This window comes from Scleropages formosus, chromosome 19 (genome assembly GCF_900964775.1).
Source record: "Scleropages formosus chromosome 19, fSclFor1.1, whole genome shotgun sequence".
In the NCBI taxonomy this organism is placed as follows: Eukaryota; Metazoa; Chordata; class Actinopteri; order Osteoglossiformes; family Osteoglossidae; genus Scleropages; species Scleropages formosus.
In genome coordinates, this window is record NC_041824.1 from 2,293,365 (window position 1) to 2,320,880 (window position 27,516).

General features: G+C 44.3%; 1 protein-coding gene across 5 annotated transcripts in view; it reads left to right on the forward strand.

Moving 5' to 3' along the window:
• LOC108927556 (RNA-binding Raly-like protein) overlaps positions 1 to 27,516 on the forward strand; it is a 120,392-nt gene that overhangs the window by 40,057 nt on the left and 52,819 nt on the right. For all 5 annotated transcript variants that reach the window (XM_018740952.2, XM_018740950.2, XM_018740953.2 and 2 more), the window contains exon 2: positions 13,472 to 13,745. In XM_018740952.2, coding sequence (XP_018596468.1) covers positions 13,490 to 13,745 — 256 coding nt within the window. In that variant the 5' untranslated portion in view covers positions 13,472 to 13,489. The remainder of the gene's footprint in view (positions 1 to 13,471; positions 13,746 to 27,516) is intronic.

Here is a 27,516-nt window from a genome sequence, read left to right on the forward strand (position 1 = left end):
TACTTTAGCCTTTAGTGCAAAAAACAAAGCACAAACACAAAATCAAACAAAAATTATATTTATGGAAAAATTCAAATGAATTTACTATTAGTGGAGTCTCACAACTCCTGGGTTTTGCCACTTAACATGGGTTCATATCTATGGGCAGTTTGCAAGTTCTCTCCATGTTTATAGGGGTTTCCTCCCAAAGACACGTGTTTCAGGTGGACTAGGGACACTAAATTGTTGTGTGTGTGTGTGTGTGTGTGTGTGTGTGTGTGTGTGTGTGAGGGAGAGAGAGTGCACGTGTGTCCATTTATGTGCGAATGTGTTTGTGCGTGTTTGTTTTCTTCATACCTTTTCTTCGTTTTTTTCATTTGGCGGAGGCATGATGCACAACGGAATGTGAAAAATAGCAGCACAGATGAGAGGGGAAGTGAAGAGATGCTGACAAAACACGTGCACACAGCATTAACTGACGTCTGAGCATAAAGGAGCCTTTAAAGAGTGGTTTTATGTAAGCAGAAAAGTAAAGTGGTAAATAACGTTTTTCGTAAATGCGAATTTTTATAATGTGAGCGTTCATATATTGCAGGACCACTATAGCTACCCTTTCATCAGTTCTCTTACTCTTTTCCTTTTGTAACTACACTGAGTTGTGATGCACACTCACCCAAAATCCTTTACTCTTCACTACAGCATCACATTGTTGTCTCGCCTTGCGTTGTATTATTCTGAGGAAAATGTACCTTAGGTAAGCAGTTGGAGTTGATGGAAACACTATATATGTGCACGGTTGTGCATCTGTGTATGAAGCATATGGGAGATGCGGTGTGAGAGAAATCACCCCTGACAGGCAGGCTTCTGGAGGACTGAGAAATGGATTCTCTCGTTGCCAGTTCTCCCCTGGGACTTGAAACCAAAATCTTTAACCATTAGGTGACCTTTGCCCTTGAAATTATAGGCATTGAGACGTTGCTGTTAATCACATTTTTTCACTGGAATTATTCCAGGCCAAACAAACAGTGCCAGCTCATTCTTTGCTTTGTGAAAACACACAAATGTTGGTAATGCCACTGTGAAATGTTTGCAATTAGCAATTTCCATTTGTTTTAACTGAAACCGAGGCCTGGTTAACGCACTGATTGAATGCCATTCATTAGTGCAGCTTCAGTTTGGCTTTTTTTCCCTCCCAGGAAATCACATTTTAATCCGATCTCCACTTCAGCAGCCATAGCACACAAAGCTGCCTGACACGTCATCTAAAGCAATAGCAGGAAATGAATAAATATGTAAATCCGTTTATTTGCGCTGTTCACTTTATCTTGTTATCGCTTCGTCTCCTGTGGTTATCGAGGGAATCTTGTCATGCGCTACACTTACAGCAGTGATTTACCGGCTACCTCTTGCTCTGGTGTGTACAAGGTCATTCTAATTTAAACACAAACGCTGGATTGACGAGAGGATAAGAGCAACGGCACATCCACGATATCGCCGTCCGTGCACTACTCGTCATCAAATCACCTGTGCATTTAAGCATAAATATTGCAAATACCGACTCAGTAATTATTACGATTTCTTCTCTTTGCTTATCTCTTGTCTTCAGCCAAACAACTAGATTTTTCAGTTGATGCGGCAGGTCATTTGAGCGCAATCTTGCAAAAGAGTAACGTTGGAATGTTGAACCAGCAAGGTCACACGTCTGCACCTTTAAAGCAACAAGTGAATATCCTCGAGGTCATAATCCCACATCCTTAAGGAATATGCTGTACTATGGGTCCAGGTTGTAGTAACAAGTAAAGAAAAAAGTAAATCACAAGATATAAAGCTTTCCGCCGCACATCAGTAAATATTTCACAAGGTCATGTCCAAGTTTAACAAGCCTGGGGAACGGAGGCAGCGGAGAGAGGGGAGAGCTGGACTCAGTCCGACCGATTTAACGATCCTGCTCAGTGAAAATCTGCGGCTTTGCATTCGGCTGCTGCAGCCCAGCTCCATTGTTAGGGACTCACGCTCCACTGTTGCCAGCAGCAACGGTGCCGTGAGTGACGGCCAACAGCCATCATGATAGGCCACACTGATGATCCATCTCGCAACACGACCTTTCATATTCCAGGGAAAAAAAAAAAAAAAAAATACAGTTGTGGTATTTCAGTCCTCTCCCACAGATTGAGACCACTTTCGATCTTCTTCATTCTCGTCTTTTTTGAAACAGTGCAGTCCTTGTTCTGCTCTTTTTCCTGTTCAAGTAACCATCAAAAATGCCTCAAGAACCTACTCGACGATGCAACGTGTTGCCCATTTCCAAAAAACTATGTTGATGCTGGAGACTGCAGCAGCAGGAAATTAATGATGATCATGTTTTAGCATAACCTTGTCTATAGTGCTGATTAGTATTCGCAGAAAATAAACATAATCTCATCCAACGATGTGCACCAGCGACCACAGGCGTCTGTCTTCCCGCTTATCTTTTGAAGAGCTGAAGGGGGACTGACATAGATTATTTGGTTGGCTGGTTTCTTCGCTGGTGGGTCTTCTTGTTTGCACTTGTTCCTCCAACCTAGCAGGGCTTCTTGTCATTCTTTCACTTGCCATCCAGGTCTTCACTTGAGAGTCCCATGGGACATCTTTCTCCAGGTTAATGAACGCAGCAGATGGTGTAGTTGTCAAGGAGCCGGCAGTGTGACCATTGGTTACAGGGTCCAGTCACAGGAAGGGTCCTCCTGTAGTACTATGCAGATTTACTGTAATGATACTTGTCATCGTGGTCTTTGCAAGTCAAATTCAATAAGAACAATTACAGGACAAACTGCTGCCATGGAACAATGCAATACTTTGAGCAGCTGGGATCTCTGTGGGATGACTAAGGTGTGTAATAGTCACCCAAGCTGTGCTTGCTACTGCATGGGAGCATTTGACACTCGTGTCAGTCGAACACAGTGTTACACATCTCGCACTGTACTTTTCCGCTGCTTTGCTCAAGTTCTCCTCTTGCTGTCCAACCAACTGTACCTTAACATAGAGAAGCAAATCAGTCACTCTGAAGGAGATCTTTCAAGTGAATAGATGCAATTCGAAAAACTGCTGTCGCCTGTTTCAGCCTGGCTGCAAACATTTGGCTGCATGACTGCAAGACAGATGTCCCTGTCGTTTTGCACCCGAGATCTGCTTTTAAGGTGAGGCGACAACTGCAATTTGGAGAAATGTGAAGAAATGGGGTAGCAGTGGAGAACTAAGAGCGGTGAGAGCTCATAAGGGGAAGGTTTCTCTAGGACAAAGTGAGGTGTGTCTATGACTTACTCAACGGAAGCTGGAAAATTTGCCATTGAACCCAAGTGTTTCATCATTCACAATATCACCTCAAGCATCAGAAATGAGACGTGTTTTCGGAGGTGTTGTGTTCCAATTTCTTCCAAGGCGTACTGTGTGATGTTTGCGCTTTAATGTCACTGGGGCACCAGTGTATCCCTGTTTCACCCTCATGATACAGGAAGTGTTTTTTCTTTTTTTTCTCCTCCCCTGGGCTCTCGAAGGGAGGAATGCAATTTTTTGTCACTGTGAGGCTGCAGACACCCGGGGGAACTGAGTCATGAGGTAGATTTCTATCCCCTCCATTCAAGGTTACCCCCCCGACATCTTTCCCTGGATCATCAGGAACCGAGCAGGCCGGAGATGTGATCTTAGACTGTCGCAAATTCAATATACAGTTGTAGCCAAATCAACGCTTCGGCATTCCGTAAAGCAAATCTAGACGGAAAGCTTTCGTCTCGGCATGATGAATAATAAATACGCATGAATATGATATAGACGTGGTGTTATTTAAATCATTTAAATGGAGGGTCCGTGAGCACATTAACGAGGAGGTGATCTGCATCTAGAATGCTCTGTTTAGCGCCGGGGCTGAATATTTCAAAGAAAGCTCCCGCCAAGTGCTGTCGGAGGCTGAAGCCGGATACGTTGGATGCAATGTTCCTGAATGTCATTCTCCCCCGCGGAGGGGTTGCAGGGAGACACGGGGAGACATGGGCAGGCGCAAGGAGGCATGAGCCAGATTGGAGTCAGCACCGCCAAGGCCAGGGGTTGAAAGGCAGAGCTGTGAAGTGATGGAAGCAAGCTTGATAAAGCAGGCTCTGGAGGGAAAGCGAAAGAGAAAGAGAGGGAAGGATAGAGTGCAGGGCAAGTCAGGCGGTGGCAGCACATGAAATGGGAGAGATGAGATAGAGAGAGAGCGGGAGGGAGGCTGTGTGTGTGTCCTAGCGTGTGCGCCAGCTCAGACAGACAGACAGCCAGCACGGTAAACAGGACCTGAGGGAGTGTGTGTATGTCGCGTGTACGGCTGTGGCTGTGCATAAACGACAGGTTGAGACGTGTGCCTGCGAGATGGGAACCGCACGAGGGGCCGGGCAAGGCCGTATCGGGTGAACGTGGCAGACCGCATAGGAGCAAAGGAGCTGCCGCAGAGGGTCACGTCTGGCTCTGCAGGAGCCCGAAGAGAAGAGCCGGGGCTCTCCAGCAGACTTGTGGGACGAACTGCTACTCTGGAGCAGCTAAATGCAACCAGGCAGCTTCATCAAGCAAACACCGATGCATCTGTTACAGCTTGATGACTGACTGCAGGGCCGTGGCGATTCGCTCGCGACCGGGCCCACATAATTAGATGAAATGATCAAGGGCTGTCGAAAAATGTCCATCTTTCAAGAATATTCTGCGCACTAAAACCTAAGGACAGAGAGAGTGACGTGAAGCTCAGATAATTTGCATAGTTGCTGTCCCGACAACTTACCTTCTCTTCCGTTGTTCCCCCGTTACCTTGAATTCTTCAGGCTGCCGCACGCGCTGTTGTTCAAACATTTATTCTGGATGCAGCAGGTATTTCTACATTTATGAATTTATACTGAGGAGCCTTTATTCTCTGCATTTGTGTTTTATCCACAAAGGCAAGGTAATTAAAGGCAAAGGAACTGTAATGAGGGTGTCTGGTGAAGAGCTGATCCATTCTATATAAAGGGCCTGTTCTGTCAGCCAATTAAATAATGTAGCCGAACATATAATTTGCCTCTCAGTGACATGTAATTTACCTCGTGGGTAAATTGAGCCTCAAATTGGGCCCAAATTACCTCAAATTGAGCTGAGCTTTCTCGGTCCTCAAGGTGGGTGTGGCTCCAGGTGATGACTTCACTAATGAGTCCTAAAGTGTTCAACGGTCTCCTGGGGTGAAAAACTCTTTCTGAGAAAGAGAACTGAAGAGGCCAGGAAATGTTCAGACAGTATTTATTATCTGCCTATCTAATTATTATTATTATTATTATTATTCGTTGTTGTTCATGAAGCAGTTGGTCATTGTTTATCTAGATTGTTACATGACTTACTGTTCTGATTACATGCATTGATTCCATGGCAGCCTGTTTCTATCTTTATTTATTTATTTATTTATTTTCCTGTTAGAGCCACAGATCCAACAGGAAGCTTCTGAAAGCCCTCAGATTGGACCACTGCACCATCTAATCTCCTGCCATTTAGCCCATCCCAGTGGGAGATCAATGCGTCCGTTCTTCCAAAGTGCTTCCCCACCTCTGCTACTCGCGTGTCTCTGTCCTCCGCTTCTCAGCCCGGGGTATCTAGTGATTGCATGGACAGGCAAGCCTTTTGGTGCTTGGTTGATGGAAGGCTGTGTTGGGAAGGATGTTGATAACAGAGATAAAGTGGGACTGGAATGAGTGCCCATACTGAGAGGAATTAAAAAGCCAAAAAGAAAAACCATTTTGCAGTGGGACGGTAGAAGAAAAAACAGGACCGGGCTGACAGTCATGTCCACCCCTTTGCTGCAGTTTATTTGTTCAGTGTTAAGGTAACCCTCAACACAGACAAAAAGCGCCTCTGTTCTCGATGCTCACTCCCGATCCAGTTTGGGAAGCAAACAGTTAAACCAACAAACAAAAAACACGAGCAATAATAACATTCACAGAGCAATGGCCATGCAGTGAAACATCTAAAATTGCAGTGTTGTCTGAACCTCTTTTATTGATAAGGTCTGAAACACTTTTTCCAAGAGTATTTCTGCATCTGGAGCACATGGTTTTTAACCGTTGCCCTGGTATTATGGGTCCGGCCAGTATTTCGTCATCGGCGGTCCCTGTGATGAACCCGGAGGAGATGCTGGTCTCCCTTCTACCACTGTGGACTGTAGTACATGCTGCAGCACAACATGTCAAGAGTATAATTACATTTCACGTAGACCATGTTTCGCTGCGACAGTTGCAACTGACCGGCAGGGACACAGTGATATTACACCCAAAACCCGATGGCCGACAACCCCAAGGTCCCAAGCCCTTCTAACGTTCACCCTGTTCCCTCCATGTCTGATGTGTCATGCCCAACGGAGGGGAGACGGCTGCTTGTACACAAAAGGACACCATTCTGCACCATCTAAAAGACCTCCAGCACTCCAGGGACAAGCAAAGGGCACGCAGAACAGCCAGAGAGGGGACCTGGGGAAGGATTAAGGGGCAGGATGAACATCAGTCTACAACTGAAGTGCTGAGATTGGGCTTCCACTCCTACCCTCTGAAGGACACAAACTCATTATGGGCGTGCGGCGGTGAACACAAGCGCTTGTCCGAAAGTTGCACGCATCCCTGTTCTATTAGCCAAGAACCATTAGTCACTGGCTCTGCTAAGGTAAATGTGCAGAAAGAGTGCCATCTTTCCCTAATTATTCAGAGATAAACTAAAAAATCTGATGAAAAACATTTCAGCGTTTTGTTTATGCTGCCTAATTCTATGGAAAATAGCTCGGGTTTAGTATTTCCCCCCTTTATGCTTTTTATTTAGTTGATGCTTGCATTTTATTTTTTTTTTATGTAGGTCAGAAGATTTTTTTTTTTAACTAAAGGGAAACCTTTTATTTGAAAAAAATTCTTTGAACCACAGTAATGACTGATTTTTTTTTTTTTTTTTCCTTTCCTGTTTACGGGAGACAATTTGTTGGGGGAGCATTTTCCCCCAATTACCAATGTGTTGCATTTTCTCTGGGTTGTCTTTGTCAGGCTGCATTTCTCCACCTTGTTGGGACAGATTATGGAGCTTCCAGAGCCAGCCTGCTGACAGCCACTGGAATAAAAGCATGGAGTGCACTTTTAAAGCCTTTGAAACATCTCAGAAATATGTTTTCATCTGCATTTTGCATTCTGTTCTTCTCACACTTGAATACTGATCTTTAGTGTACAATGTGTTTTTAATGATGGAATAAGTGCTTCTATTTTTTGTATCTCTGCCTATGAAAATACACAAAGCAGCAGAGGGTGCAACCCCCTCTAATGTTTTGCTTGGAGACTTTTGTGAGCAGAAAGGAGACATTCTTCGTAAGGAAGCTGAAACCTTCCACATTGTCACCACTCACTGTTTGATTGTCTTTAGTTGAACTGTGCTAAATAAATACATTCATTTACATGTATTTATGTAGCAGACTCTTTTCTCCAAAGCTTTTCTTCCAATGAACTCTGTGTAGTGTTATCAGCCCACACACCTTATTCACCGTGGTGACTTACACTGCTAGATACACTACTTACACTGGGTCACTCATCCATATGTCAGTGGAACACACACACACTCTCTCTGTCACTCACACACTATGGGTGAACCTGAACGGTGTGTCTTTGGAGTGTGGGAGAAAACCAGAGCACCCCGAGGAAACAACACAGACACGGGGAGAACATGCAAACTCCACACAGACTGAGCAGGGATCAAACCCACATCCTCTCACAACACCCAGGTGCTGTGAGACAGCAGCACTGTTTGCTGGGCCACTGTATCGCCACTTATATAGTCATCTATAAAAAAGAAATTATATTACTTTTTTTTTTCTTCGGCAAATAGTATATTGGCTGTATTTTTTTTTTTTTGTTTTTTTAAACTTGGGCTCTAACGGAAGGTATAGGAATAATGAGAAACAGAAATTGTGTTCTTACAGCTGACGAGAAAAGGAAAAATGACTCAGACATCTGCAACAAACCCCTTATGCTCTCGAGTTCCAGGTTTCCACAAACACCTGGCTCCGCATAAAAGTTCAGACGATTCTTGAAAATCCTCATTGTTTTTTACTCACTGGTCCTCAGAGCTGCCTTTAACATTCCTGCCATGATGACTGTCTGCACCCCCACGAACAAATGACTGCGGAGGATATCGAGAGTCTGGCGTCCTGCCATGAGCTTGCGCTGATGCCCCCGATGAGTCAACCTGATGAGTCTCGCCATCCTCTTTGCGCAGATGAAGGCGGGCCGCAAGTGAGGCCCATCGCTACGGACTTGGAACCCGTGGCCTCTGGCAAAAAAAGGCAACTTTGCCGAGAGGGGGTGAAGAGCTGAGTGAGAGAGACAGAGGGCAGGGAGCAGTGATTTGAGATCACTCTGGGGAACAGGGGCCACGGTGTCATAGTAACAGAGCCATTCTATTTGTGCTCCTGCAGGTTTCATGATCCTCCCTTCAGAAATGCCTGGGTTTGAGGTGGGGAGTTATGGTTATTCTTATTATTTTGGGAAGAAAAGCAATACGGTCTGCCTCGGCTGATAAGAGTGGAATTGGGTGCATTTAAAGCAGGCTCAGTCGACGACACCTTGGCCACACAAGCCCGCACAATGCGAGCAGCCGACACGGAGGCGCGGGAGATAACTGATTCGTTGGCGTGCGATTGAGAGACTTTTCACGCCGGGCGCCACCTCCACGGGTCCCCCTCAGCGAGCCTGGCTCCACGATGAATGTGAGGAAATAAAGAGCAGAGGGGTGGCAAATTGTACAGGAAGCGGTCTTGGTGCTCTGCGGAGAGCATATCTGACCGAAGCCTGCCGGGAAACCGCTTCAAGTGCGTGCGCTGGGTGCTCCGGTTGTGAGCATCCTCCGGAGCGTGAAACGATCAATTACTGGCAGCGATGGCAGATACACTTATTGTCCTCCGCCTTTTTTTACTGTTTCACACTGGAGTAATAGCGCAGGCCCGCTTTCCCTCGGCACATACTGTAAAATCGCACCGCTCTCCTTCACGTAGAGGAGCTGTTGATCCACAGCAACTCAAAGTGTGACTTTTTTATCTGCTTACACAGCTGGTAGCGTTTGAAACAAAGCACAACCGACCCCTATGATGCGGACTCCGCATACGCGCTTTTTTGGACTTCAGGAATCTGTACGACTCGTTACGATACAGCGACACGTGTTTGACCCATTTATACGGCTGATTATTTACTGAAACAATATATAACGACGCCAGCAATTTTATGTGGCTTGGAGTGCAAAATTAACATTGTAAGTCACCTTGGAACAATAAAAATAAAATGAACGTGCAAGTGGAAATGTATGCTGAACAATCGCTGTAATTTTCCATATAAAGTGCAGTTTTCTTATTTTCTCACATTTTGCATAGTCGTCCTCACCGTGGCTACTGATAAACTAGCTCCTGGTGACTTTTATTTCCGTTTTCCTCTTTGACAGAACAGTAGAATTACATCTGCTACTGTATATGCATGCGTGCTTTAAACAGATGGTGCATAAGCTGTTCAAAATGTCTATTTGTGTAAATGTGAAAATGATCACGATGCATCCTTTCTGCTGTCGAAACGTTCATAACAGCACATCGGTAACATCAAACTGCGCAGATACCACAGCGCCTTATGAACTGATAACAGGGGCAGCTTACAGTTTGATAAGGATGACGTTCTTTTAGCATAGAATAGTTTAGAAAAATGTTTTCAATTGCTGGATGTATCATTATTGAGTGAACCTAAACTGGTTTACAAATCTTTTGTATAATAATGATAGTACCTTCTTCAGTATTCAAACCCCTGTCTTGGATTTTGAATTTGGATGTACTGTATTTTTTGGGGGAAGTGCGGTGGCGTAGTGGGTTTGGCTGGGTCCTGCTCTCCAGTGGGTCTGGGGTTCGAGTCCCGCTTGGGGTGCCTTGCAACAGACTGCAATCCTGTCCTGGGTGTGTCCCCTCCCTCAAAGGCCTTGCCCCCCTGTGTTGCTGGGTTAGGCTCTGGTTTGCCATGACCCCACTTGAGACAAGCAGTTTCAGACTCTGTGAGTACGTATGTATTTTTTAGATCGATATTTATGTAAAGATTTCACATAAAGTAAAGGACATTAATCCAAGATGAATCTGTTTGTCCTGGCGATTGGGCCAGAAACACGTCGGCCACAATTCCAATTCCATGGCTCGGAGATGACCTCCTGCTCCAAGGTAACTCAGTTGTGCAGTGAAGGACAATGTTGATATTTTTCGTGGTGTGACGGTTACTCCGGCAGATGAGAAATCATCTTCTGCAGTTTTTTCCCCTCTCCAGAGTGAGGGATTTTTTATGTTGTTCCAGTTCTGGGCTCCGCTTACAGTGGTAAAGTCCATTGTCCTTCTCCCATGTCATCCTGCCATTGGGGCTCTTGTGATGATTTCTGTCTGATTTCTCCTTAAAAGCTTTAGTTCCTTCACACCCTTTGTTTCTATGCACTCTGTGAGGACATATGGTGCCTTCCTGCAGAGCCCTATAGTTACAAGAATAGTATTAAGGAAGGCTGACCACCCTACAGGGTTGATCTGTTTGCTGATGGGCTGTTGCCTATGAGGTGTTGCAGCATTTCTGCAAACACCTCCACCTCCCCCCATTGCACGGGGCTGGTCGGCTCACAAAAACCTCAAAGCAAGATAATGTGGTTTTTTTTATTGTAGCTCCCCCACCCCCAGGGCAATTCTGTCATGCAGAGGATCAAATTGGGATACATGTCATAAATAAAATAAACTGTCACGGATGGAGTCTCTAATTCCCTTGCTTTGATGGAGTCAAAATCCTAGTGCAAAAATTAAAAAAAAATAAATAAATGACATAAATTCAGCACTCGTTCAGGAGTGGTGGTACATCTACAAAAATGATTCATCTGAAGTCAAGCCAAAGCCCTAAATTATCGTTAGCTACTCGTCATTTCGCATTTTGAAGGTGTCAAGGCAAAGTTGGGGAGGTACATTGATGCAGGCAACTGCCCTTGAGTTCTTCCAGGTGTCTGTTTTTTTTAGATGACCACGAGATGATGATCTTCAATGCTGAAGGAGATGATTTCCCTCCGTTTTGCAACAGTCTAATGAGGTGCCTACACAATGCACGCATGATACTTTGTAATTCTGTGAACATTTTCAGGGAAAAGGGATTCACAGCAATGTTGGGCCTTGTCCTTGCCTTCTATTTTCTCTTGTCCTGAAAGCCTTTTATTATAATTGTGTTGGAGACAACTGCTGCACAGCAATTATCCCCCAAAAATAGTTCCTAGTTCCACAAACGTTGTGGTTAATTGAAAGTCAGTGTTTTTTTTTTTTCTTTTTCTCATCCAGCAGAAGTGATATATTCCCTGATGGTCCAAGCTGCAGGTTCCACTTATCTTTCCGAAACTCTTGTAAAGCACATGACTGCACCTTTGCTAAAGGTTTTAAAAAACCTTCTCCAAGAGATGTCCATCTGAGTTCCAGCTTGTGAATGTTCTCTTATTCTTCTTATTTTTACTATTAAGGAAAAATTACAAACAAATGAAACATTACTGTCCTTCCCTGGCAGGTCTGGGGTTCGAGTCCCGCTTGGGGTGCCTTGTGGCAGAATGGAGTCCCGTCCTGGGTGTGTCCCCTCCCCCTCCAGCCATGCGCCCTGTGTTGCCGGGTTAGGCTCCGGTTCGCCGTGACCCCGCTCGGGACAAGCGGTTTCGGACTCTGTGTATGTGTGTGTGTGTGTGTGTGTGTGTGTGTGTGTGTGTGTGTGTGTGACAAGCCTTTATTTTTCCTCACAATTCTCTCTAACACACTTCTTATAATTCCTTGCTGAAATTTTCATCCAAGGTAACTGTCACAGATGACATTTCCGCGGTTTTACTTGCGTTGTCGTTGAAGGTACAGCAGCTGCTCCACTTACCTTTTCTGACCAAATACCTCTTATGTTAGCTATCTGCTGCCATAAACCTCTAGCTGGAGGATAGCCCAGGTGGGGCTCAGGCATGTGTCAACTACTTTGCCGTTCTGCTCTTTTCTTCCTCCCGGGATAGACTGGTGAACCTGGCATATGAAATCGCTCTTAAACAATGGTTCAGCAGTGAGCATTTGCCTTTTCTGCTGTGCCTTGACTGATGCATCCATTGTACCCTTCATCCGTTACCTTGGTAACAGATCATATGAGCTGTGATTTTGGATGTGACACAGAGGTGTGTTCTCAGCTTTCCAGAGCCATCGTCCCCCTCTGGGCCTGCCAGGAGTTTAGCTGGTGCACTGAAAACACTTCTGTGTTGCGTTTGTGTCCGTGTATCTACATCTGGGGTTTAATACAGGATACTGTTTATTCAATTACCAAACAGTATCTGTTCAGGAATTCCACACTGCAGACCATGGCAAGAAGTGCAGGGCTCGAAAACAAGCAAGTGAATGAAATGTTTCTCAGTGTCTCTTACCATTCAGCAGGACTTTGCTTTGGCTCGCTTGCAAACAACGGAAAAAAAAAAATAATGAGAGCTGACGACCTCCAAACTGAGAGCCTTTACTTAGAAAATAAACTGACAGAGTGGATCTGGTCTGTTTGTGCCATGCGTAGAAACACACTTTCGCCCACACATTCAAGCAACAAAAGCACAAGAAGACACCATTTGCTGTTACCTTGGGAAGTTTGCGCTGCTTTTAATGAAGTTTTTTCAGCATCTTAGTCTCTATTCCTGGGCAGTTTGAACAAATGTTTCCAGGTAAAATGCCCCCGCAGGCCCCTGTTAGATTGAACAATGTGACATTGGCGGTGTGAACAAGGACATCCACTATGGATACATGCTTTGTTGGGGAATGGAGGACTTGAGGAGCTTAAATTGGAACTCACGAGGCTCTTTTGGATGATCAAACTGAATGACCCCCCCCATCTGTAGACGGTGGCTTTACCAAATGGGAAAAAAGAGCAGGGCAGTCTCTTTGGCAGATCTCCAAGGTGAAGGCTTTATGGCAATCAAGCAACATGTCTATCTTGCCCAAATATTCTTTTTTATGGGCCACAGGCAGGGCAGGGTCGTGTGACGGTCAATCCAGATGATCTTTCTGGAATTTATACCACGTCGTTGAGTCGGAACAGATCTGACAACAGCACGTTGTCAGCTATGATGTCTGAAACAGTCATGCAGTCAGTAGTATCTCGCAGTCTGAATAAAACATACCGAGGGGTTTAGGTAAGATGAAGGCATCTAGGACACCTTATAGTAATATAGAAGAAAGAAGCAAAATGTCATGTCACAGCAAGTGTTTCCAGAGCTGCATTTTTAAAATTTACCAAGGCTGAGGTAAAAAGAAAATGACAATGATGAAGCACTCTTGCATGGCTTAGACTGACAGCGGTCACCCACAGACACGTCCGTATGCTCGGAAACACAAAGTGAAGTACATCGGTTGAACTGCTGTCCTCCCACCTCTAAAGGGTATCTGCCCTTTCTCTTTGTCCCTCAGCAGGGCACGCTGAGGAAAATGACCGGCAAAAGTCAGACCAGCAATGTGACCAACAAGAATGACCCCAGGTCCCTCAACTCCAGAGTCTTCATCGGCAACCTCAACACGGCCATTGTGAAAAAGTCAGACATTGAAGTGATCTTCGCCAAGTATGGCAAGATAGTAGGCTGCTCTGTGCACAAAGGTTATGCCTTCGTCCAGTATATGAGCGAGCGAAATGCCCGTGCTGCTGTAGCCGGAGAGAATGCCAGGATCGTCGCTGGACAGCCTCTCGGTGAGTGACTGTTAACATCTAGCTTTGTGTTTTTTCCTTTATCTCGGGACATAGGAGCTCAGTTGTGCGGAGTGAAGGTCTTATTCCTGGATCTTTTCATGTTGTTCTTTGCAAATGTATCATTGCAGTTTTCAGAACTCTTGCTATCAACCTGTTGGACGTCATGCCTGGGCAGAGGAGAGAGTTCGCAATGCAGAAACACTGTAGAGTCTCAGAGGTTCCAGTCACTTGTTTAGCCAAATGCACAAACATCACGTACACTTCCGACACCCAGGTATCATTCGTCGCAGGATCGAACAACGTAGCTTGAACCTGATTCTCCTGCACCACAAGTGTCGGGATAACTTACTGCATCGCAGCCTCGCTCCATTCACAACCGCTGCAATACTCAACAATGGTTCCGAAGCCACACGCAGCCAGGATGTAACTTGTGAAGCCCTAAAACGGGAGCTGGTACTGTATATAGCAGGCTTGCTGCATTCTTTATGCTTGGAGTGACGTTTCACACAAACTTTACTTAAAAAGAACGGTTTTATTTCAGATGCAGGTATGGGCCCCAGAAAGAGGTTGTTCGGCAGAATATTGAGCCTAGAAAAGAGATTTTCATTAAACGCAACCATCAAGCATATGTGGAACGCTAATGGTATGTAGAGTACAATAACTAGAAATAAATAGTCAGGCATAGAAAGCAGAAAAGTCATATTTCTGTAGGTTAGAGTTGAGAATATAGTTGAGGTCTTCCTCCCTCTCTCTCTCTCTCTCTCTCTCTCTCTCTCTCTCTCTCTCTCGCTCTCTCTCTCTCTCTCCAGCTGGCCGGAGGGCATTTCTCTGTACGAATTGACACAGCCTTTCCTTAATAGAATCCACGCCTCCACGATGATAATGTTCCAACTCGCTCTGCTCCGCATCACACCTGTTTAAGATATAGCTGCTGTTTCCAATTTCTGGTCTGCAGGGGAACATAAATGCTCTTGAAAGGCTTTTCCACAGCACAGCATCCTCTGATGTTTCACCAGGATTAAATGTGCTATAATCTGTCCTTTGGATGGAATGGGTATCGTCTGGAATGTAAATATGCATGAGCATGTATGCATACTGTGTGCATAAACTTACATGCGTGTACAAGACCACGAATGTCCGTGTGTGTTTGTGTGGTGGAGTCAGAGGATCCAGGATGGCTGTCGAAGAAGATTAAAGGCAGAATCACGAGTGCCTCCGAAAGGCTATTGTCTCCATTCGTAGTGGCTCCATCTGTAAATCTTCTCTTGGAAGAACAGCTGAAAATGCAGTCCAGATTGCCAATAAAGGATACCTGGAGACCTGTTTCAGTCCCCAGACTTGCATATTATTGATGTGAGTGCAGGTGTCAGTAAATCAAAGTATACTTTAGCGAGCAGAGCTCTCAGCACAGTAAATGGGCTTTCTATGAGCTTATTTCAGGAATATGGGCTTGCTTATAATTTTGCCAGCTTGCTTACAAAGGAGGTAATTGACTGAGTGACTCAATTTAATTTGTACAGTGAGAGTAATAAGAAGAATGTAATAAGAGTTCTGGGTTTCTTACAGTAATTAGTTTGTTTTTTGTCCTTTCTGATTTTTTCTTTCCTTTTTTTCTGCCAGAGATTCTTTGCAGACAAATCTGTATTTTTTTTTTTTTTTTTTTTGATATGCTCTTGCCAGAGGGGAGCAGTATCTCTGATAAGCGGAACAAATTCGACAGATTAATTGTTCATTGTTACCTTGACAAAATGTCCTGGAGTAAAAGCCAAATGCAGTTAATAACTGGCCTTGCTTCTTAATGAGGTAAAGCCACCCAGATTGCCTGGTGGCTACAGTGTGTGGTGTGTTTTATTTTGCACAGTGTGTTCGCACACACAGCTCATCTTTCTCACTCTGTCTCTGTTTCTAAGCCTCTTTCCCTCTATTAAGTATTTATGTCCTGTTCCATTATTATATTTATGCAAACATTTATATTTCATTGAACTTTCTCAATATTTCATCTAGGCTTCATCTCTCTGCTTTGGCTTTTCTTTTACCTTCTTTCTCTGTTTAAGGCTGTTGAGGTCTTTCTCGAATTCCCTTTATTATGCTTTATCATGTTGTTTTGGCAGTTGTTTTGCTAACAGTAATGAAAATGACCTCATTTGATGAATTGGAACAGCAACTTCATTTCAAATATGAACCTTGGGATGTCAAAGGAATACACACATCAGCCACACGAGGCATTGCAATCCATGAAACCGCTCAGAAATTGGGGAGAGTCGGGGGAAGAAGGGAAACGGTGACAGCTGAATATTCAGGATGGGGGTTTGGGCTCTTGATGAACAGACTTTGGCTTCAGTTCAGCTTGAAAGTTAGTGGAAAATACTAAGCATCTTGTAGAGGGAATACTCACCCTCAAAAATATAAAATTTCAATTCCATGCTCTTGAGCACTGGACCTAAGAGGAAGCATCCAAAATTCTCCCTCAGTCGGAATAAACTAAAGAGCCTCATCTTCCCACATCAAAATGGGAAAATATTCCAGAATAGTGAATTGAATAGAACATTACGGAGACATGAAAAACAATATGCCAAAAAGAGCTTTAATTCCATAGCTGAGCTCCTTTTACTTTCCCTCGATGTGCCAGGTTCTCAGCTTCCTCACAAACTTTTAACATCCTGTGTTTTTTCTTGGTGACCAGTTTTTAAAACCATTTTCTGAGGTGGCACATCTTGTCATGGCGACTGCAAAGGATGTCAGACGCAAGTGCGGGAGCTTTCGTTCGGTGCTGGCGGTGCAGGGGCAGGCAGAGTCGAGGTCCAGAACAGACAGGGGTTGCCAAGGTGCATATGGCGCTACAGGGGATTTACCAGTAGACGGGGTCCAAGAGACGATGCAGAACATCCGAAGCCAAGAGACAAAACAAGGGGCATATGGGGTAGCCAAGGAGGCAAGGAGGCAAGGGGCAAGGAGGCAGTTCGCTGGGTAGCTGCAGTGGCTCAAACAAGGTTCCGCGAACTGGTGCATTTGGGTCCGTCCTTATGTAGCCCGTCCCTTGATCTGCTACAGCTGAGGTCGTCAGGCACGAGGGCGTGACACAAACTAGGGCAGATCATTAGGATGTGGCCACAGAGCATGGTGGGATGTGCACCCACACGTTTTCACGATGAAATGGGACGGAAGGGCCTAAGTGCAGGGTCGTTCAACTGGATTCACAGGATCAGGCAAGTTGTTCTCGGTATCGGGGACAGCGGCGGGTCGGTCGATCGGCGGTCGGGGTCAGAGTGGGAATCCATGGGCAAGGTCAAGAGACGAAGCGAAGAGTTGGTCGAACAGCGATCGGAGTTGAAACGAAGATCCGTGGACGTGGTCGGGAAACAAAGCGAAGGGTCAACAATCGGACAACGTGAACTGAGAACTGGAAATGAGCGAGGAGTCACAGGGAAGGGCGGTTGTCTCTGACGAGATTCCGCAGAGGTATGGGAGCTGAGGAAGGTCTTTTAAAGGGTGAGTGGTTAATCTGGTGCTGGAGCATAGTCGGGTGTTGTCGTTTGAGATGTGGGCGTGGACGTGACACACATGTGGGTTGAGCGGGAAACTAAGAATTGACATTTTCAGAGACTGCAGTACTGAAATAAACAGTCAGTTCAACTCAGGCAGTAATTAAAAATCCCAGCTCACTCCTACATCTCTACATCTCCTACATCTCCTGTCTTCATGTCCTCAACCCAGCACATTTTAAACAGTCCTGAGAATAGATCAGTGTATTGGGTGCCAGCTGAGCACAAGTGGGGCAGTTGAAGAGCCATCATTCCTGGCCTGTGTTCAGGGAACAAGCTTTTCCTGAATCAAAAAATTAATACTCTCCCCTCACACACACGTTTACATTAATAAATAAGCGTTTTTTCTTTGCAGGGCTGCGTTTCTTTCTTTTCTATCACAGAAATAGCAGGGGTCTCGGACTGGAAGGTTTTGAGGTGAAATTCCCAACAGACCCTTCACGCTTCCAGCCTTGAGCGCAAAACATGAGCGAACGCTCGCATGGTCCTGTGTGGTTGGGAGCGTTGAGCTGTGAAAGAGGGTCAGAGGAGCAGACAAATAATGTCCCCTGTTTGGTCACACATCTCCCCGATGTGAGAGCAGCCTGGCAGGATGTATCCTTGGAGAAGAGAGCCGAGGACATATGAGTTCTCAGGTCCCTGAGAGGTGCCCCTGCCATGACTTATTGATTATTCCCTCCCTTCCTGTGAAAAGAAACGCTGAAGTTTCCCTGCCAGATTAAATATAAATACAAGGTCACAAGATCATATTTTAAATTCCTCATCTTTCCATTGTAAACTGCATGGAGTTATAAACCTTTGTAAATTTTATTTATGCATGCCTTTGTTTATATGTTGACAACTATAAACCTTTATAAAGTAGTTTATTTATACATTCATTTGTTTACATGGCGATGCCCTTTGACACTAAAGATGAATGTGTCAGCATGAGGGGGGATGCAGTGGTGCGGTGGCGCAGTGGGTTGAGCCACAGTCCTGCTCTCCGGTGGGTCTGGGGTTCGGGTCCCGCTTAGGGTGCCTTGCGGCGGACTGGCGTCCTGTCCTGGGTTTGTCCCCTTCCCCCTCCGGCCTAACGCCCTGTGTTGCCGGGTAGGCTCCGGTTCCCTGTGACCCCATATGGGACAAGCGGTTCTGAAAGTGTGTGTGTGTGTCAGCATGAGATGTCATTTATTCCCCTGAAGGGAAACTTCTCTTATTCCATTGAGACTAAGTCCCCATCTGCAGTGCTTCAGTACATTATCCTTCTAGGATATCACTGAATAAGTATCGCTGGATATAGCAAGTCATATAAAACACTATGGATAAAAAAGTGGGGTGGCATGGTGGCACAGTGAGTAGCATTACTGTCTCATAGCACCTGGGTGGTGCGAGAGGATGCGAGTTTGATCCCCACTCAGTCTGTGGGGAATTTGCATGTTTCCTCTGGGTGCTCTGGTTTCCTCCCACAGTCCAAAGGCACGCTGTTCAGGTTCACCCATAGTGTGTGAGTGACAGAGAGAGAGAGTGTGTGTGTTCCACTGATGTATGGATGAGTGACCCAGTGTAAGTAATGTATCTAGCAGTGTAAGTTACCCTGGTGAATAAAGTTTGTGGGCTGATAACACTACATAGAGTTCATTGGAAGTTGCTTTGGAGAAAAGCGTCTGCTAAATAAATGTAGAAGTTTGTGCTCATGAGAGATGCCATATCGGGCATGATTTGGACTTGTGGGTAAGACTTTGTTTCATAACCATTGTTCCACATCAAAACACAAACACACACACTTCCAAGCAGTTGAAATAACAACACTGGAAATCTCACAGTTTCCTATATATTGCAGAGGTAGATTTGAGATCATGTGGTAAAGGTCATAAGGGACGTCCATAAGCTTCAGGTAAAACATTCTCCATGAAGCGAGATCTGCTAGTGTCAAAGTGAAGGGCGACAGATCAGTAGAGGAGTCCTGGAAATATTCCAGCTGGGCAGATGGCACTTTCAGGGCCCTGGACAAGGGGGCAGAGATTGGAGCCCAACAGGGCATTCTGTGTGGAGTGCAGCTGATGGTTGGGTGAACTTTGTAAACAGATGACCATGAGGTTTTTAAACAGTTCAGCAAAGAAAAAATTAAAAAAACTGAGGATTAGAGGAAGGGGGTATGGAAACAATGAATGGTGCACTGCACTGGTTCCTACTGATCCCATTAAAAATTAAAAAGCAGTTTTTCACAAGTCCATCTCACCTTGTCTTTGTTTAGCAAGGTGAGACAATTAACCAAGGAGCAGAGCTATGGCAGTGGTTAAAAAATCTGTAGGAGTGGAAGTACAACGTTGAACTGACTGAAAGGTAAAGAAATTAGTAGGGTAGGAATCATTCCTGAGGTTTTCTTGACTTGCAAATTGTTGTACTGTACCAGACTGTGGAAGTGCTTTGAATTGAGTGACACAGGAAGAGAAAGAAGGCTTATCTGTTTTGAAAAATGAGTATTTAAGTAGAATGATGGTGTGAGTGTTTGAAGGATGAAGCACTGAATCCACGTAAAAGAAATCAGATAGAATCACGTCTTCATAAATCTGTTCCTTACAGGCTGCTCCTACTGCTTCAGCTATACATTATTAGTAAACTATTCTAAGTAGCTTACATTTATACATTTAATTTATGCCCATATACAAAGGGATATTTCAATGAAGTTTCATGGGCGGCATGGTGGTACAGCGAGTGGGGCGTCTGTCTTACAGAGCCTGGGTGCTGCGAGAGGATGTGGGTTCGATCCCTGCTCAGTCTGTGTGGAGTTTGCATGTTCTCCCTGTGTCTGCATGGGTTTCCTCCAGGTGCTCTGGTTTCCTCCCACAGTCCCAAGACATGCTGTTCAGGTTCCCCTGTAGTGTGTGAGTGACAGAGAGAGAGAGAGAGAGAGAGAGTGTGTTCCACTGATGTATGGATGAGTGACCCAGTGTAAGTAGTGTATCTAGCAGTGTAAGTTACCCTGGTGAATAAGGTGTGTGGGCTGTTAACACTACACAGAGTTCATTGGAAGTCGCTTTGGAGAAAAGTGCCTGATGCATAAATAAATGTAAGTGAAGCATTTTACTAAAAGGTGGAAAAGTAAGAGAACCACACATACCTGTTTACTCCAAAACCTCGACATCATTCTGTTCACAAGTCCAGTTCCCTGAACTGTACCAAGAACTCGTCCATTTCCAATTTCTTTTTGTTGGTTAATATGCGAACCGTCATCATGGGGGAAATTAAAATGCAGACTGAAACACCCACCCCCCACCCCCCCACCCCCAACAGTCATTTCTCGCAGCCAAAACAAAGACGAAGCACCATGATGAGGAGGTGCATTGTTTACAATGTGGCTGTCAGGACGCTTGCGCATTTAACACTTTTGAGGCGACAGGGAGTGCGATGGGCCCATAATGATGACTCCTAACAGGCAATGACTTCTAGTGCGCAGAGAAATTAATTGAGTGGCGGCCCTTGTGCCGACTGACGGGATGGATGTCGAAGCAGCGAAATGAAGAGCACGTTGAGTGAATAATAAAATAACTGTCTGGTTTTAAAATGACGCCTTTGCCTTCTCCTATGAAAGTAGGTCGTCCGTAATAGACTGTGCAGTGTACACTAAAGTTGAAGGAAAATTAAGCACTTGCCAGGCTGCGGTCTGACGTAGGACAAAGCTTCTTGGTATTGTGCGTGAGGATCCACAGGTTGGGCCATGGTACAAACTTGTCCAGATATAGTCTGACAATTTTGAAGATGCGAAAACCACCGCCTTCAAGTGCCGACGTCTTCGACCCTGTTGACTTGCCAAGAGCTTCTTTACCAGCAATGTAACCAAATGCTGTGGAAAGGTACTTATCTGTACTGCTGGCAGAAATATTGCGTACGAAGTGATGACTAACGTAAATATTTCTGTGTTAATGAATGGAAAAAACATTTGTATTTCCATATCTGCTCCGATGGGTGAACCGGTGCGAGTGTGTTTGTGCTCATTGTGATCAATGCCTCCAAAGTGCATTATTTTCGGTGAATTACCTGAAACAGCTTTGTAGCAGCAGACATTTGAGCATCAACTACAGATTGCATTTGCAGGACAGCAACAGGCCTCAAAGAGTGGATGGCAATGCCTTTTATTCCTGTGTGTGAAAATGGGTCAAAGAGAAACTGTACGATTTTCTGTCTGCAATCACGCATGACGGTCCATTTGTACTCGCTGCTATCGCCATGTGTTCCCAGTAAAGCTGCTTTTGTACTAACTCTATGCTACTGGCTTGAAACCTGCCATCATTTAATCCATCCCAGAAATAAGTACTTTATTTTGACGGAGAGACGTCATATCCAGTTAGATAGAGACAGGCGATAGATACAGGTTAGACAGTTTGAAGCCCATCCATAGGAGATTCCAAAGAAAAAGATCAACTTTTTCAAGAGATGTTATATCCTGTAACTGGTCATTTAGAAGCAATTTCCTGCTGTAATTTCTAAGGTAAAAGTAGCAGTGAGGTATGGCAAATTTCAGTCGCCAGGCGCTGCAGACAAGGACAGAGGAGCGTGGTCAAGCTGTTTATAACAAATGAAATTGTCTCGCGTATCACAGATGCGTTTGTGTTTGTGAAATATGGATGCTGACCGGGCTGTTTTGTGCACTGTGTCTTTGGTATAGATTGCTGGGGTTGGTGGGATTGCAGTCACATCCACCTTCTGTGTCCATTTAAATGTTTCACATTGACATTCGCAAAAGACACGGTATCCATTATTTTGGAGATGATGCCTGTGCTGCCAGTTATGTGATTGAGTTTGCCCAGGGAACTGATCCATCTGCAGCTTGGGCCTCCTGTCGTCAGAAACAAAATTGGCACCTTACCTTAAAGAAATAGAAAGGTAAGGCCAAAGATAATCCAGAGTCTCATGCAATTTGTCCAAGTTACAATTTCCGTTTGGGAAATAGTGTAACCTATTACTTTTATTTAAATGTATGGGAAATATCATTAATGTATTGGGCGCTACTTCTTGTTCTGTCATTATCTCTGCAGGTTTTTTCAAAATGTAAATGTGATCAAAAAACAGTTTTATACAGTCTTACACAGTACATCATGTTTCTAACATACCTTCTTCCCTCTCTTGAAAACAGACTGAGAGAGAATCGCATCTATTGCTGGAAGAGAACATTTCATGCACTGCTCTGTTCTAGAGCTTATTACATTGCTGCTATAATTCAGCCACCTGAGATTTTATATTGCTGCTTTGCCAAGTGTTTAGAAGTGGGAAAGCGGTGAAGACCTCACCCACAAGAGTTAACGACAAAGTCTAATTTATGAGTTTTCTTTTTCTTTTTCTCCCATCAAAAGTGCAAAACAAGAAAACAGCATCATCAAGTTCTTGGTTAAATTTTTGAGTTCAGTTTTACCATAAAACTGTAACACAGGAATGTAACCCTTGTAGTACAGTTTGTCATCTTTTTAAACAACAGAAACTGTAACACATCACACCCACACACACACATCATCTGAAACCGCTTGTCCCATACGGGGTCGTGGGGAGCTGGAGCCTGACCCGGCAACAGAGGGCGAAAGGCCAGAGGGGGAGGGGACACACCCAGGACGGGATGCCAGTCCATCGCAAGGCACCCCAAGCGGGACTCAAACCCCAGACCCACCGGCAAGCAGGACCCGGTCCAACCCACTGTAACACATGACCATGTGAAACACCTCTAAACTGCACATCCCTCTAGGGCCCAGAGTACATAAAGCAAAAACAAGTGAAAACCTCATAAAGAGTGAAGTCCATTAAAAAAGGAAAAAAGAAACAGACACCTTCATAGGAACAGAATATAAATAGAAATAGAACAGAAAGAAACTTAAATACTTGTCTCTTGTGGTCTCCGCCCTTTGGAGTGGCCAGAAAAGCAATGGTGTCCTTCAGGTGGTCGAACAAATGGATCTTCCCTTTGCGTAGATGTCTTACTCGGGCAGGGAAAGCAAACCACGGTACATTTTGTAGTCTTTAAAAGATCTGTCCATGTAAGGGAATTTGCATCTTCTCCACATGAGCATAGCTGGCAGATTGGGGTAGATCTGCAGAAGGGGATCTTCCAAAGTGATCTCTTCTGCGGCCTTCTCAGTGTTTCCTTTGTCAGAAAGTTACAGAAACTGAACCCGAATTCTCCTCGTTTGGGGGTGCAACCAGAAAGCTGGAAGAGGAAATACAATAAGTCTCAATAGCAGGACAGTCGGCCGGCATTCCCACCCTGGAACATAGTTCATACTGCAGAAATTGTTTGATTGGGGTGACTCCTTCAGCACTTGTTGGAAAGGCCTATAATTTTTTAGATTATTACAGCAGTGTTTATATTCTGCTTTGTCCAGTTTCACTTGTAGAGCTTTTTTACTCCAAGACAGTTGTTAATTTAGCCTGTGATGCAGAAACTGAGCGTTCAGTCACGACAATATTATTTCTAAAGGCATTCATGTGATCACTTAGATTGGCTCATTTTATTTCCATGACTGCACGTGGAGAAGAAGAGTTTCTTCAGTTTGGCAACGAGAGTAACCAGCTCATATAGCTTTGCCAACTGCGCTTCCATTCCACTCATTTAGTCCAAAAAAAATACTTAGCACTCATGTGGTTCACTGTGGGTAAATACATCTGTCAACCCTGCAACCAAATCTTCATCTGAAAGTGAACCTTCATGGCTGCCAATGGAACAGGTGGCCTGAGAACCAGTCTCTTCTTCTTCTTCATCAGGTGGTTCAAATGAGACCATAACAACCTTCTTTGATTGCATGGTGTATCTCAATCCTTTCTCAGGGGCCCATTTAGTCTCGTTCTGAGAGCATGTTGAGGATAATCAGGTAATCCTTGATCAGGTCCAGCACATGTCCAGTTTTGTCAATTGTAAAACAAATGTAGGAGGGCAAAAATACCACATTTTTGGGTCTCTGGAAGCGGAACAAAATTCTAAGTAACCATCGTAGGATTGGGCATGTAACCAACTTCATGGCTTTTGTCAGCATATCTCTAGACTTTGTGAGAAGACATTTATTTCTATGTCTAAGGCCATTGATATCCTGTTAGGCTAACTCAAAGTTGGTTTATTTTTAATATTTCCTTGTCTGTATTCCACCGTACTGTGAAATCCTACCGTAATGTGACACATGGGATCCAAAAATTTCAGTTTCATGAAATTCAGGGTTGCTTTATTGCAAGGTTAATGAAAAACAGAACAGCATTGTTCAGTTGGTCTTCCAATTACTGTGTGGAAAACAAGGGAAAAAATGTTTTCATTCGTTTTCATTTGTTGAACATGTAGGAAATAGACAGATTATTACAAACAAAATGTGCATGATTACTACTAGTTCTAATAATAGTAATAATAGAAATTTCACTCAATTATTGTTTCTTAAAAAAATTTTCTAGTCTACTTTTCATCTGCTCTCTGCTAAATCCTCACAAAGTGCAAAAGGTCTCACAGCTGAAGAATTTTAACACTGTCCACATCCAGACTTTCTGTCCATCTCAAACTCTTCTCTAGATTTTCCACAACCATAAATACTTTTGTTGGAGGATTACGCTGAATGAGAAATCGCTAATCACATTACAGGTGGTCCCCGATTTACAATGGGGTTACGTTCCGCGAAATCCATCGTAAGTCAAAAATGTCATAAGTTGAAAATGCATTTAATACATCTAATACACACCTTTGCGTGACAGATTGGGAGATGCCGATCACTGCTGCTGCCCAGCATCGCGAGAGAGTTTCGCTCCGCATATCGCTTGCCCGGGAAAGGATGTAAATTTAAAATTCTAAGGACGGTTTCTACTGAATGTCTATCGCCAGCTCACCATCGTAAAGTCGAAAAAAATCATAAGTCGAACCGTCATTAATCGGGAACCACCTGTATGTTTTAATCACCAGTCATGGCTAATGTAGTGGTTAGAGTTACTGCTTTTGGATCTAATGGTTGCTGGTTTGATTCCCACCTCCAGCTGTAGTACCCTTGAATAAGGTGTACTTACTCTAAATTGCTCCAGTAAAATTACCCACCTGTTTAAATGGGTAAATAATTGTAAGTACCTTAACATTGTAAGTTGCTTTGGAGAAAAGTGTCAGCAAAATGAATAAATGCAAATATCCAAATTTATGTTATCACAGAGTTCCCATTATAATAAAAACGTAAACTTTTAAAGGAAGCACCATAAGATGCAAATCGTGTCACTGGTATCTTATGGGACCAGTGTAATGTCCTCGATACAGAATGTATTCATCATCACCCTTACACAGTGTGTTTTGAGCTGCATTTATCCTTGTATCCATTAAAATACTCTGTACTGTACTATTTTGACAGCGACTATCCGACGGACATCGTATTCTTATTCTTTCCAATTGCAATGTGCTCAAAAAAAAAACAGGTCAACAGTTCATTTGGCCGTTGTGGAGACACATGATGTACCATCATCTTATGGGCAACAACAGGCAGGTCAACAGCAACAAGGAGGAAACGTGTGTTTGAGTTTCCCAAAGTCACTCTTGAGACTTGCTCGAAAATTTGCTCATTTCAGTCCTGCTCATCCACATGAATGTCAGAGACTGATGAGCTCTGGATTTTTGCCAGTAAGCAAAGCTAAAAAGCAAATCTGAAGTTTAACAAAAAAAAAAAAAAAACTTATCCATTATTCAATGAAAGATAACTCTTCATTTTAAATTTATGTACGGTTTGCATATGCAAGTTTTTAGCTCTTTGTGCAAAAGTAGCTTTTTTCCCACATAAATTATCCAGTGAGTCTCTAGCCTCTCTGTTTTTTTGGCATTACCTAATTTTAATAATTCAGAGGAAGCAAAGTGGGCTGAAGCAAACGCAATGCAGTAATGTGTAGAGCCACAAATAAACTGAACCTCCAGCTGCTTCCGTATAAATAGCCACTGGGGAGGGGGGGGGGAGGTCATTTTTGGGAGCTGGTGGCTGAATTGACAGTGTATTAACACCTTAAATTAAATTTTTCCCTGTGTATAAAACGAGGATGGATTAAAGGGGGATTTACTGCTGTGTGATTTGTCCTCCCAGTCAAACACCCTAGAGAGAGCAAATAGCCAAGTGACTCCTTCAGATGGCGAGGTTCGCTGCAGCAGGAGGCCTGCTGGGCTGTCGCACCTGCCCTGGTCACAGCAGGGTGAACAGTCCTCTGCTGTACCTTCCTCCGCTGTACTGCACCACAACATCTCATGCCTTGTTTGACAGTCACCTACATCATGCTGAGGTCCCAGAAAATTCACAAAGGTGGCACAGAAAGTAGTGCTTCTGTCGCACAGCGCCCGGGTGGTGCGAGAGGATGTGGGTTCGATCAACGCTCAGTCTGTGTGGAGTTTGCATGTTCTCCCTGTGTCAGTGTGGGTTTCCTGCAGGTGCTCTGGTTTCCTCCCACAGTCCAAAGACATGCTGTTCAGGTTCACCTATAGTGTATGAGTGACAGAGAGAGTGTGTGTGTTCCACTGATGTATGGATGAGTGACCCAGTGTAAGTAGTGTATCTAGCAGTGTAAGTCACCGCAGTGAATAACTTGCGTGGGCTCATAACACTACATAGAGTTCATGCGAAACTTTGGACAAAAGTGTCTGATAAATAAATAATTGTCAATATAATGCACAGACAGTATGTTTATGCAAACATGCACCCATACACAGTGATATTTGCATGCATGTATAAAGAGAAAATTAAATTACTTGAGTATATTGTGGATTATGGAGCTGGGTCTTGGGGGACAGAGACTGTAAAATTAATTTGATTGAAAGCCAATAAGGAGAGAAGTATTATTTGGACCTGTGACCCTCTCCTACAAGAATTCCTGCTTCTCGTTTCCCACTTACCGCAGTGTGCAGCAACACCATCACTGCGGACTCGAGCCATTTTATATTACACTGATTTTAGACTCATATGTCTCAGTAAAAGCTTATTGGACTCATAAAACAATACAGGAGCAGTAAAATTGAAGCAATTCATTACAGCGGTTAAGCTGCCCTTTCAAATTTTCCCGCTGTGCTGAAATGAATGGAAAGCCGACATCCTAACACCGCTGCCGAGTTTCAAGACGCCTGCGGAACCGTTGCGTTGTTTCCGTCCGTCCCGCGTGAGCAGCACAGGAGGCTTTCGAGGTCTAATTCGAGACCCGGACACAGGCACCTGGAACGATGGAGAGGCACGATGAGGACGATGGCCCTTTGTGTCAACATGGGCCCAAATAGAGGCAATCTG